Source organism: Tachysurus fulvidraco, chromosome 24 (assembly GCF_022655615.1).
Source record: "Tachysurus fulvidraco isolate hzauxx_2018 chromosome 24, HZAU_PFXX_2.0, whole genome shotgun sequence".
NCBI lineage: Eukaryota > Metazoa > Chordata > Actinopteri > Siluriformes > Bagridae > Tachysurus > Tachysurus fulvidraco.
This window is the reverse complement of record NC_062541.1, coordinates 1,275,900-1,288,399: the sequence shown is the minus strand read 5'-3', so window position 1 is coordinate 1,288,399 and position 12,500 is coordinate 1,275,900. Positions and strand designations below refer to the sequence as shown.

At 46.7% G+C, this 12,500-nt stretch overlaps 2 protein-coding genes across 3 annotated transcripts in view; both read right to left on the bottom strand.

Moving 5' to 3' along the window:
- The window catches only part of LOC113649556 (TANK-binding kinase 1-binding protein 1-like), a 12,453-nt gene extending 11,825 nt beyond the window's left edge, over positions 1-628 (bottom strand). Inside the window, exon 1 of one of the 2 annotated variants that reach the window (XM_027157387.2) lies at positions 390-628. The gene's annotated coding sequence lies outside the window, so the exon portion shown is untranslated. The remainder of the gene's footprint in view (positions 1-389) is intronic. The other variant, XM_047807818.1, reaches the window with a different exon arrangement.
- Positions 629-1,067: 439 nt separating this feature from the next.
- LOC113649631 (oxysterol-binding protein-related protein 6-like) overlaps positions 1,068-12,500 on the bottom strand; it is a 12,795-nt gene continuing 1,362 nt past the window's right edge. The window contains exons 2-22 of the mRNA XM_027157517.2: positions 10,305-10,518; positions 10,092-10,220; positions 9,569-9,622; positions 9,256-9,369; positions 8,965-9,144; positions 8,754-8,880; positions 8,413-8,537; positions 8,219-8,293; positions 7,942-8,104; positions 7,689-7,822; positions 6,092-6,184; positions 5,331-5,493; positions 4,934-5,223; positions 3,522-3,659; positions 3,362-3,425; positions 3,166-3,244; positions 2,838-2,982; positions 2,552-2,699; positions 2,267-2,393; positions 1,931-2,053; positions 1,068-1,799 (exon numbers count right to left, since the gene is read on the bottom strand). Coding sequence (XP_027013318.2) covers positions 1,691-1,799; positions 1,931-2,053; positions 2,267-2,393; positions 2,552-2,699; positions 2,838-2,982; positions 3,166-3,244; positions 3,362-3,425; positions 3,522-3,659; positions 4,934-5,223; positions 5,331-5,493; positions 6,092-6,184; positions 7,689-7,822; positions 7,942-8,104; positions 8,219-8,293; positions 8,413-8,537; positions 8,754-8,880; positions 8,965-9,144; positions 9,256-9,369; positions 9,569-9,622; positions 10,092-10,220; positions 10,305-10,418 — 2,694 coding nt within the window. The 5' untranslated portion in view covers positions 10,419-10,518 and the 3' untranslated portion in view covers positions 1,068-1,690. The remainder of the gene's footprint in view (positions 1,800-1,930; positions 2,054-2,266; positions 2,394-2,551; positions 2,700-2,837; positions 2,983-3,165; positions 3,245-3,361; positions 3,426-3,521; positions 3,660-4,933; positions 5,224-5,330; positions 5,494-6,091; positions 6,185-7,688; positions 7,823-7,941; positions 8,105-8,218; positions 8,294-8,412; positions 8,538-8,753; positions 8,881-8,964; positions 9,145-9,255; positions 9,370-9,568; positions 9,623-10,091; positions 10,221-10,304; positions 10,519-12,500) is intronic.

The following is a 12,500-nucleotide window of genomic DNA, read 5'->3' as shown; positions in this document are numbered from 1 at the left end:
GTCAGTATGTGTGTGTTAGTGGCAATGTGTGTGTGTGTCAGTGTATGTGTCAGTGTATGTGTGCGCATGTCTCTGTAAGTCAGTGTGTGTGTGTGTGTCAGTGTGTGTCAGTGTGTGTCAGTATGTGTGTGTTAGTGGCAATGTGTGCGCATGTCTCTGTGAGTCAGTGTGTGTGTGTGTTAGTGGCAATGTGTGCGCATGTCTCTGTGAGTCAGTGTGTGTGTGTGTTAGTGGCAATGTGTGTGTGTGTCAGTGTATGCGCATGTCTCTGTCAGTGTGTGTGTGTGTGTGTGTGTGTGTGTGTGTGTGTGTAAAATCACTAGCACATTCCCGCGTCCTGTGTAAAGCTTTAAACTGTGACGTTAGATGAGATCCCGTGTTGTACTCACGGTGCTCAGAGTCTCGCGCTCCGTCACCCACCGCGTCTTCCGGTTTAATCATCAATCGCACCGACAGCCAGCGCGCGCGCGCTACACACCGAAGTCCAAATCGAGTGTAGGTCACAAATCTCCATCACGCACGCGCCGCTAAACCCCGCCCCCTTGCCCCGGTTCATTAATAATCCTACAGGAGCCGCATTGCAGACTAGCCGCGGTGTGTTAGCTGCTGCCCGCGGCCGCCATATTGGGAAGGTCACAAACCGACAGGCTATTAAACAGGAGCATCTCAGGGCTGAAAACCCCCTTTTTTTTTACTGTGGGTGTGGTTTATTAATCAGCTGTTAAGCTCAACACCCTGCAGGGTTTAGATCAAAACCCCTAGATTGTAGTAGATAAACATAAACAAGTTATATGTAAGATCGAGGATGACCAACACCATGTACATGAACATATGAGTACATTTCCAATAAAAAGAAGGGTTTAAACAGCTGGCTGGTCTACATTGGTAATACCACAGTAATATCAGCAGTGAGTACAGTGAGCATCAAAGCTAACAGCTAACACTTACGTATTAACCTGCAAGAGGCCAAGGGGTGTACTAACTTCTGCACATCACATCACAGCATGTGCACAAATAGCTAGAGTGCATTAAAACATTATCAGCCAAAAAAAAAAAACCACCACACATCAAATCGGTCTTCGTTTATTTCTCCCTCATTTTTATTCAGTTCATTGTGTATAATTACAAACGCCTTTCTACAGTCAGAGAATCTTTACTACACACACACGTCTCTTTTCCTTTGGCCTGCAGAGCAAGCACACACACACACACACACACACACACACACACACAATTTAGGTCAGATGTGTTCAAATGTGCATCATCACCACCACTCATTCAGGATTCCTGTGTCAGTTACAGGACTTCAGTGAAAACACCCAAAATAATCTTTATAGTACAGGACAATTTTAAATAAAACATCTCATAAAAAAGTAAAATGTTTTAAAGAAAGTTGGAATACAAGTCAGTGTCTTAACGCTGACTGATGAGGGGAGAGACAACAAGGAGCATCATCTAAATAAATAAATATATCAGTAATCACTTGCTCCTCGCAGGCGTCGTCACCACGAACGCTCACGGCTCATCGTCACGCCGAATCTCCGCCCGCTCCAGTCAGCACTCGGATACTAATCAATCAAATCCAATCACGTGAATCAGAATCGATTCAGCGGTCCACAAACGATTCAGGAGGAGTGATGCATATTGCACTTCATTTTTAAAAAAATAAATAAATGTTCTTCTGTTGACTTCACCACAACTCCAGATTATCAGTGTTTGCAAATCCGGGATCCTCTCTGATCCTCCAGTACGTCGCGTTAGACACCCAAACCTCTCGGCCCGAGTCGTCCACCGTTTTCCTGAAAAGAAGAAGAAAAAAAACATTCAGGAGATTTTAGGGCATTGTATAAAGCAGTAGCTAGATTAGCTCATACCTGCTCATGCTCGTCTCTATAAAACCAACACCACTAATAATAAACACAATACTCACCTGAAGAAACGAGGGATGTGTTCCTCTCCTCTCTTAGCCAGTTCTTTCCTCCGTTCCCTTTGTTTCTCCTCCACCTCGTCCTTACGCTTATCCGCTTCAGCCACTTTTCCGTTCTCGAGAAGTCTGGGGAAAAGAAAAAAGATTAGGAAATGATTCGGTGGAACTTGTATATAAACTGTGTCCCATAAGCCACGCCCCTTCACCCTCCCCCTACACAAACTCTGCTCCATTACAACGTAAGGACTCGAACACACTACAGTATTCAAAGTGTTCAGAAAAGCCAAGATGGAGGAAGCCGTTGAGTTGCACCACCCTGTTACACACACACACACACACCTCTGGTCCGGGCGGAAGCGCGTGTCTGTAGGGGGCAGGACAGCCTTCAGTTCAGGTGTGAGCTCGTTTAGTTCTCTGGCATAACGAGAGAACCCATAATACTCAAAATAATCTTCAGGCTGAGGATCTGTGGATTAGAGAACAGGACACATCACAGATCAACACAGGACCGAAGATTGTTAACATGTTAAATGTTACATCAGCAGCTGTTGCTATAGAAACAAGCAGGTATATTTGAGTAACCAAGTGTTTTTTTACACCACAACACTCAGTCATGACACTCACTGGGCTTCCAGAGGCACTGGGGGCTGGATAGTGTGTCACAAAAGATGCCTTCATGCCACGAGCCACCGAAACGATGCACCACCTTCCCCGCCTGGTCCAGAACCACACCCTGGACCTCGTTTTTATTTTCTCCGTCACCGTAGCGAGACTGAAGAAGAGCAGGGATAAAGTCAGAGCTTGTGATTATAACCTGCGTGTTTGTAATATGCTGTGTGTGTGTGTGTGTGTGTGTGTGTGTGTGTGTGTGTGTGTGTGTGAGTGAGTGAGAGTGAGAGACATTACACACCTTCACAAAGGTCAGTTTGCAGGAGCAGACGTCACTCTTCAGGTTCTGGATGACGACGTCACCGTAGTGCTCGAGCCAGCGCTGCTGACTGAACACATTGTGTATGCAGGTCACTGCTTTATTCCACTGGTAATGATCTCCGTATCTGTAACACACACAGGAACTCGCCATCAAACACATGCTGCCCCGCCTCCACTCTGCCCCGCCTCCACTCTGCCCCCTACCGTTTGTTTAGATAGTTCTAGATTAATTCAGCACAAACCAACACTAACTTAAGTGTCATAACTTCACATCTATATGAACCAAAGTAAACAGTAAAACTTCTGACCTCGGCAGAGACACGTTCACCAGCCCAGAGGAGATGATCTCTACAGACTTTCCCCAGAATTTATACTTCCATCTTTGATCTAGAAGAAGGAGAAACACACACACACACACACACACACACAATGTTTTCATCTTTATACACACACAGATCAGCAGTTATGAACCTGTGAGCTATTAATCACAGGTTAAACACACACCTTGCCAAAAGGTGAAGTTCTCGGACTCTGCGTGACAAGCAGACACAGGAGGGTGATGACTAACCTACAACACACACACACACACACACATCAGGATCTACATTTACACCACTGCACAAACAGCAGGAAGTACTGAGGGAGTTACTTCAGAGTTCTCTACCTGCTCAGCGACGTAGCGGAAGCCGCGGTCCTCTCTGATGCTCTCATACGTCTCTCCTAACACTGGGTTAACAGGCTTGTAGCGGTTCCTCCATGAGGCCCAAGCATATCCTGAGATGGAGAACACTGCCATGTACACCTGGATCACACACACACACACACACACACACACACACACACACAGTTAAAATAAAAAAAAAAGTTTGTTTGCATTTTTCCTTTTTAATAAATTCTAACCAATAAGTCAAGCTTTTATACATAATACAAAGTACAGTAACGCCTCGAGATACGAGTTTAATTCGTTCCCTGACTCCGTGCGTATCTCAAAGCAAATGTTCCATTTAAATTAATTGAAATCCCATTAATCCGTTAGCTCGCAAAAACACTCCAGTTGTTCTGTTTGTGTTTTGAATATGAAGTGTTCAGTCCCTGTATGTATATAAATGTTCAGTCCCTGTATGTATACAAGTGTTCAGTACTGTATATATAAACAACAAATATTGTATAAAACATACAGTAATAAAAGAGAATGTTAAATAAACTGTTTTACGTTACGGAAGCTGCGCACAGAGGTTGAGGGAGGAGTAAACAGGCGGAGGAGCAAACAGGCGGAGGAGTTAGGAGGAATTACACTTTCACTTTCGGTCACTTACTCACTGCTGTACACTCAATGCTACTTTACACTTAAATGGAACTTAACTAAACTTCACTAACATTAACGAACTTAACTGAAATTATTTTAACGTAACTAAACTTAATTGCTACAATTTCTGTTTTCTTTACATTAATTTTGCTTCATTTTCTTCAACGCTTTTCTCTTCCCTTGTTTTTGCCTGTTGTCACTCTTTCCTCACTAACATCTGCCGGTCGTTTTAATGATAACAAACCCGTCCGGTCGGCTTATCGGCTGCGGTGAAGTCGCACAAGTTACCGAACATTACGATCGCAGAACATTACGGATGCGCGGATGGTCGGCACCTCACGCAGCACCTTCGCGACTCTCCATAGGAAATGAATGACTTCCGTTTTATCGGCCGGCGTTTGTCGCGTGCAGTGTGAAGGCGGCTTTAACCGAGTGAGACGCGGGAAGCGGAGGGGAACAGAGCACACGTGGTCGTTGGGGAACTTTGTTTCGGCGGCTCGGATGCTTGTATTTCAAAAAATTCGTACGTCAAAGCACTCGTATCTCGAGGCATCACTGTATAAAGAAGAATATAACTAGTGAGTCGCATCACATTCTACACAACACAATTAAACACCACAGCTATTAAATACTAACACTGAATCCTACAGAATGGTAAAGGATCCCAAACCAAACTGAATCTTTAAATCAGCTGAAACTCAATAGGCTGAGATGAATCAGTTGAGATGATTCTGTAACCGATTCATTCACACAATCATACTGGATCGTACCATTCTCTCATAGGGGTCATCGGTGTGGTTGGCGATGTCCAGCAGTTCGGCGTACTCGAGCTCCTCGCTGACGCGCTGCAGGAAGTTGAGCGGCTCGTTGAGGGCGACGGGCATGGAGACGCGAGACAGGTCTTTCCCGATGTTGTTGTAGAGGATGGAGAGAATGCCGATGTGGCTGTTATCGGTGCAGCGAGCAGGAAGCACCGTGCGGCGGCCCGTCTCCTTCGGGACAGTGGAGGGGACGTCCGGAGCGGTGGACACACTCGTCCTGTAGTTCATCCTCAACTCCGCTACACCACAGGACACAGACGGACAGGATAATAAAGAGGACAGAATAGTTTAGAGTCAGAACCGGTCTGTAACTGGTCACATCCTCACACTTTATCTAACCAGGTACCTTGTCCTTCTTCTGCCTCAGAGTTGCTGGTGGTAACGTCACTCAATCCTGACTCGTCAGAAGCCTCGTTTTCCGATAAGCTCTCGGACACGATGTGCTCGTAGGCGTCGAAATATTCGGCCATGGACTCGGCGACGGACAGGCGGCTGCGTGACTCGCAGCTCTGAGGTAAAACATCACAAATCTTATAAGGTTCGGAGCTCCTTCACATTTCCCAGCAGATCAGGAACCAGAGTGTGTGATGATCTGAGCCTTTAACAACATGAGCTTTATGATGTTCGTCACCACAGAGCTGCTGCGCTCTGATTGGTCATCAGGTGATGATTAATTCTCTCTAACAGCAGCTCTGACTGTACAGCAGCTTTATATTAATGTACTCGCCGATACATTATTGTTTCTATAGTAACAGCTCGTTCACACCGACGTGTACTTAACACTCCACTGACGATGAACAGATTTAATAAATAAAGTGTCATCAGTCAGACAGTGACGTTCGCTCTCTCAGTAACACAAGTACATTTCCTTACTGTCAGTAAAGAGGCTGGCGAGGAAATGAACATTAACCTGAACACAAACCAACACGTTAGCAACCATCTACAGCATTAAATAAACAGTGTTAATTACTCACGCTCATTATTTATTACTCATGTTATTGACCTGAACTGATCATGTTCACCTGAACACTAGAACCATCATCATCATCCTCCTCCTCCTCATCCTCATGTCAGATCATTCTGTACACAAGAGAAGCGAGAGCTCACCTGATCCTGTCTCACGGTGCAGAACGACTCCTCGGACGAATCGGAGGACAGAGACACCGAGTGGACTTTAGTGTGATGAGACTGCAGCTCCAGCTGGAGAGACAAACATTTAATGAGTCACGACACCACGATCACGAGTATTTATAATATCTTTAACCCCGCCCACATACGGCACGTTTTATATCAGGAACCTGAATCACATTTACTTCGTGTAGAAAAGGGAGAGGGGGTCACATATCGTCCAGCTGATCACAAGTTATAAACTTACACCGGGGTGTGTGTGTGTGTGGGTGGGGGGGGGGGGAGTGTGTAATCCTGTAAAATACATCTGAACTTCTACATGGATAAAAAAGTTCAGTGTGTGTTTAGGAGTCAGCAGAAACCAACACACTTCAGTCAACACTTTCTGGGTGATCCGGCTGCATGCTTTACATTTTTTACATTTACCACACACACACACACACACACACACACACACACACACACACACACACACACAAAACCAGTCTGATCATCCTTTTCTTCCCTAAGCAGACAGGCGTCAGAGTCCAGATAATGCAGGAAGTAAAGCATGAATTTCCCCTAAATATGTTTCCTTTAGCGCACAAAGGAATTCGTCTGGAACTCGTAGGTTTCTACATTTTACAGAAGAAAACAAAATCTGTAAAGTTCGTCACAACACACTTTGATGTCGGCTTTGACAAAGCAAAGCTTTGACATTCACAAAGGCCGGTGTTTTTTGGAGGCGAGTGGACATAAGGATCGGAGTTACGTTTGGAGGCAAGTGGACAGAAAGCTAGGGTGCCAAAACATTTGGAGGCAAGTGGAGACGAGCGCGTGACGTCACCAGAATACCCGTGAGGAAGTTCCCCTCATTGTTCTGAGCGTTCTGATGTGTCACGTGTCCATGTTGTAAAAAGTTTTTTGGTTTTGCATTTTTGTGGGCGGGGCTACGGCACAACCGGAAGGCCGGTCGGTACACCAGTATAAACCTTTGTACAGAGTCTCACCCTAAAGGATCTGGTCCAGTTTGGTGTAGAGAGTTCGAAAGCTTCAGAGTTATAAACCTCCAAATGTTATAATGGGAGTCTATGGGAATAAAAGGCCAATTTGAGACCCGGTACCAGAAGTACCGGTACTCGGATCGCTTAGAAAAGTAATAACAACAAACTTCAGAGCAGGAACTACGACATATCTGTATTTGGTGCATGTGGCTTTAAAGCCCTAGCAGGGGTTACTGTTGGTAAATGTGTCCAAGCTTAAATATTACAACAGAACGTTGGCTTCTACAAAGTGACATCATACAGAGACGCGGACAGGAAGCTCGGATCGGATCAATCACACTCCAAAATCATCATCATCATCATCATCATCATCCTGAGAGAGAGACATGCCAAAAGTAGACCAGGACTCAAGTTTAGGGGTAAAAGTAATGGCCCCCTGTAAAAGGACATGGAGTTAACAGCACGAGGCTTTAGCTTCAGGTCATTTAAGACTTTTTCAGCTCTCGAAGTTTGAGTGGAGTTTTTGGTGAAATGTAAATAAGCTGTGAGGATAAACAGGGAAAGTAAAGGAGGAGTGATGTGTGGACGCTGACCTCAGATAGTGTGGTGCACAGAGACGCCAGCTGGTCTGAGGTGGACTGACGCAGGTCCGGTCCTGTCCACGCCTGTGTGAGACGCTCACGCTCCAAAGACAACATCTCGTGGATGGATTTCAGACATGTGTGGACTAACCACACACACACACAGAGACAGATATGGGACCCACAGACACACACACACAGAGCACAGGTTAGGTCACTGATGTAGGTCCAGGGTTCGTGTGTAACGTGTGATTAGTGAACTCACGTCTCTGGGACACAACATGGATGTCCTGCTGGAGTTTCTTCCCCTCAGGTGAGGTGCAGCGTGGTGTAGACAGCTGAGAGTAAACATAATCTGGGATGGACTGAAGAGACGAACCAAGACCAGAGGACGAGGAGAATTTGCTGATTTGATTACTGACAGGAAGCTGAGAGGAGAGCATGAGTGAGTATACGGGGGGGGGGGGGGAAGAGATCTTTAATAAAGAGGTGATAGTAAGTTATGGTGTATTTAATCTGATGACAGAACAGACGTCACTCACCATCCCATGTGACATGGTGCGACTGTGACCCCAAACTTTCCCCACCTTCTTCTTTGGCTTCTCCAGAGTCAGATTCTAACATGGACACACACACACACACACACACACATAAATAACTTGTGCCTTTTTGGGTTGTGTGTGTGTGTGTGTGTGTGTGTGTGAGAGAGAGAGAGAGAGAGGACACCGTCTCTCACCTGCATGCTGATCCTCTTCTCCAGGTCCTTGTTGGAGATCGGATTGCTCAGATCTGCCTCCAGTAAGTGCAACATCTGGATAAGACGTCCGAGTTCAGCCAGGTCCAGCTGACAGCGAGCCAGCTCTGCAGGGGTCAAAGGTCACAGTGAGAAGGCCGTGTTCTCACACACACACACACACACACACACACTCTTAAATTAATTAAATAAGTATACATCAATTTTAAAAATTGTTGATTAAAGTCATGGAGGGATCTAAAAGTGAGCAGAAAACAGAATGACATGACACGTTATGTGAAGAGGAGGAGGAGGAGGAAGAGGAGGAGGAGGAGGAGTTAAACCTTGTTGGCAGGCGTTAGCCCGCTGCGTTTGCTGAAGCCAGGCAGAGACTTTATTGTTGAGCCGCGACGAGGACAGAGACGGAGAATCTGACGGAGCAGGTTGGAAGGGACTCTGGAACTGAGGAGGCTGCAGAGAGAAACCAAGACCATTAAAGATCATGTAGAAACACAGGGACACAAACTGTGCTGATGACATGAGACGTGTCCTCACCGTGTCCCTCATGTCTCTGTTCATCTGAGCGAACGTGGCCATGCTGGACAGCGTGCTGCCGTTTCCTGCTGAGAGAGCCTGAAGAACACCACGATGGACACTCAGAGCCTCGTTCTTCTTATAGACGCGGTGGGCAGTCAGTTTGGTCATCCAGATGTAGAAGATCTCCTGACTTTTAGCCTGAAGACAGAACACACACTGCTTAGTAGATACATACTTAATTATCAACACAAACACACACACACACACACACTCACACACACACACACACAGCCTGACAGGTGAACACACCTTTAAGTGCAGCAGGGTGTCTCCTGCGTCCAGGTCGATCCGTCTGGACTTCTTGTTGACGGACATCACAGCGAGACTGACGTCCAGAGCTCCGTGGTTCTTCCCCCTCATCAGCTGCAGGATGAAGGACACAAACGTGAGTTACACATTAAAGTGAAGTGAACATAAAGAGACTAAACATAAAGAGACTAAACATAAAGAGACTAAACATAAAGAGACTAAACATAAAGAGACTAAACATAAAGAGACTAAACATAAAGAGACTAAACATAAAGAGACTAAACATAAAGAGACTAAACATAAAGAGACTCACATCCTGATGAGATTTAGCATATATGAGGATCCCCTTCTCCAGTATAAAGTATCTCTGGGGAAGAAAAACTAGTCAGCAAATAAAATCACACACACACACACACACACACACACACAGACCAACCGACAGACAGACACACACACACAGACCGACCGAGACACTCACCCCCCCACACACACACACACAGACCCCCACACACAGACCGACCGAGACACACACACACACACACCCCCACACACAGACCACCCCCACAGACAGACCCCCACACACAGACCCACAGACCACCCCCCCACACCCACAGACAGACCCCCCACACCCACAGACCGACCCTCCCCAGACCCCCCCCCACACAGACCGACCCCCTCACACACACACACACAGACCGACCCCACACACACAGACCCCCCCCCCGCACACACACACACAGACCAAAAAAGACATCGAGGAGGAAGTGAGTGTGTGACAGTAACGGCGTGTCTCAGTCCTACAGGACGTCCATCGTTTGTCCCAGCGTGTCCCTCACCTTGTGCCATCCCTGAAGCGGATACTTCCTCTTTTTCATCAGGTGTCCTTCACAAATCCCCGGGATGCTGTTCTTCTCCAGACTGATGTTGGACTGGATGTCGGTCATCACCTCCCAGTCTCTGGAGTTCTGCATGGAGTTCAGAATAAAGTGTGATCAGGCTCTGGGAGGTCCTGAGAAGGGCCGAGAGCAGCGCGAGAGCAGGACACTGACCTGGCGAGAGGATCCGGTGCTGCAGCTGCGAGAGTGACTGGGTCTAAACGCAGAGAGAGGAGACTTCTCCACCGCAGCAGGAGTACTGTTACTGTGAGGCTCCATCTTCACCATCAACTCCACTCTGATACCACTGATACCACAGCAATCACAACTTCTTCACACTCCTGGTCCGTCACAGATCATCACCTCCAACACGAGACTTGGACGGAAACTGGAAGAGGGAAAAAAAAACAACATTATAAAAATCCTTTAGAGAGAAATAAATAAAAAGTGAACAGAAGAAAGAAATAAAAGCTTTCAGCAGACGTTCGGCTCAAAGAGACGAGATGTTTATTAGAGGAGCGTTTAGAAAATAAATAAATAAATAAATGCAAGTGTTTTATAATAATAATAATAATAATAATAATAATAATAATAATAATAATAAGACACACACGGGCTTTAGTTATCCTCCTATAAACGTCCCTCAGCAGGGCTTTGGTTCAACGCCTTAGTTGTAAAGATCTGGTGTGAATGGATGTTTATGAGAAGCAGATTATGAAACTGTTCTTCTCTCCTCCCTGCATTATAAACACATGACTGGAATTCCTCCTGAGTGACGTGAGAACCTGTTCCACTGCCCCAGTTTCACCCAGGTTAGGAACAGGAAGAGGAGGGTCAGGGTGAGAACAAAACTTCCTGTGTTCTGCTCTCTAGTCCGTTATCACCACCACCAGATCACCGTGACGACAGAAGAGGACGAGCGCCCGCACACACACACACACACACACCTCTTGAGGTTCAGACTAAACACAACAAAGGGTTTAAGATGGAAGGTGTAGAGGATGAAGGACACGGTCAGAGCTCACAGTGGTTTAGGAGCTCCTTCTAGTGGTTTAAGGACTCGCGCTGGGTAAATAAATGTAAACACAAACAGGTGTGTGTGCGTGCGTGTGTGTGTGTGTGTGTGTGTGTGTGTGTGTGTGTGAGAGAGAGAGAGAGAGAGTGTGCGTGCTGTGTAAATAAATGTAAACACAAACAGGTGTGTGTGCGTGTGTGTGTGTGTGTGTGAGAGAGAGAGAGTGTGCGTGCTGTGTAAATAAATTTACTGCACAAACAGGTGTGTGATGTGTGTGAGATGTGTGTGAGATGTGATGGAGTCCCCACTGTGAGCTCCATGTGAACAGGTGAAGCTGGGACAAAGTTCTCGTTGTCATGTTTTATTACTTTACTCCTTATAACTGTTGGATTCATACAAAGATTGTTTGCACTTGTAGCTCAGTGAGATGCAGTGATGCTCCAGTGGAAACCTAATCTAAAGATAAACGGCTGAACGTGTGTGTGTGTGTGTGTGTGTGTGTGTGTGTGTATGCATGTGTGATGGATCATTGTAAGAGTACTATAGTCATGTTCAGTCACTGAGTCAGGATCATCAGGGTTGTTAAACATCTCAAACTACACAGAGATGAGACGTGACGACGAGTCAGCATCATGTAGTGAGATTTAATCTGCTGTACAGTAAAGGGGCAGTCCCGCGGCATGCGCCTGTACAGTAAAGGGGCAGTCCCGCGGCATGCGCCTGTACAGTAAAGGGGCAGTCCTGCGGCGCGCGCCTGTACAGTAAAGGGGCAGTCCCGCGGCGCGCGCCTGTACAGTAAAGGGGCAGTCCCGCGGCGCGCGCCTGTACAGTAAAGGGGCAGTCCCGCGGCGCGCGCCTGTACTGTAAAGGGGCAGTCCTGCGGCGCGCGCCTGTACAGTAAAGGGGCAGTCCCGCGGCGCGCGCCTGTACAGTAAAGGGGCAGTCCTGCGGCGCGCGCCTGTAAAGTAACTGTAAAACGTGAACTAAACAGTTCCTCATGAAGGAGTCTCAGCACTCAGACCTCTGGGGTAAAGGGTCACCTCAACACACACACAGAATTACACCAGAGGCAAAGCAGCGCTGAAACATGAACACCGATTCCGCTGTGCGCCGGTGGAAGTCGCCCGAGAGTCCTCTGTGATCGGACTCGCTCAGGCACTCGGACTGGAATGTGATCAGACCACACACCGGTTTTGTCATCGCCCAAAAAAAAACTTCAGCCGAGACTTCTTTACTTCATTCCTCACCATTATAACATTCCATTAAAAGTGACGTTCACTCCTCTGTTGGAATGTGGCAGTAATCCCTCGTTCACAAGCAGAAAGCTAATTTTACAGCTCGTTACAGGGCTGGGA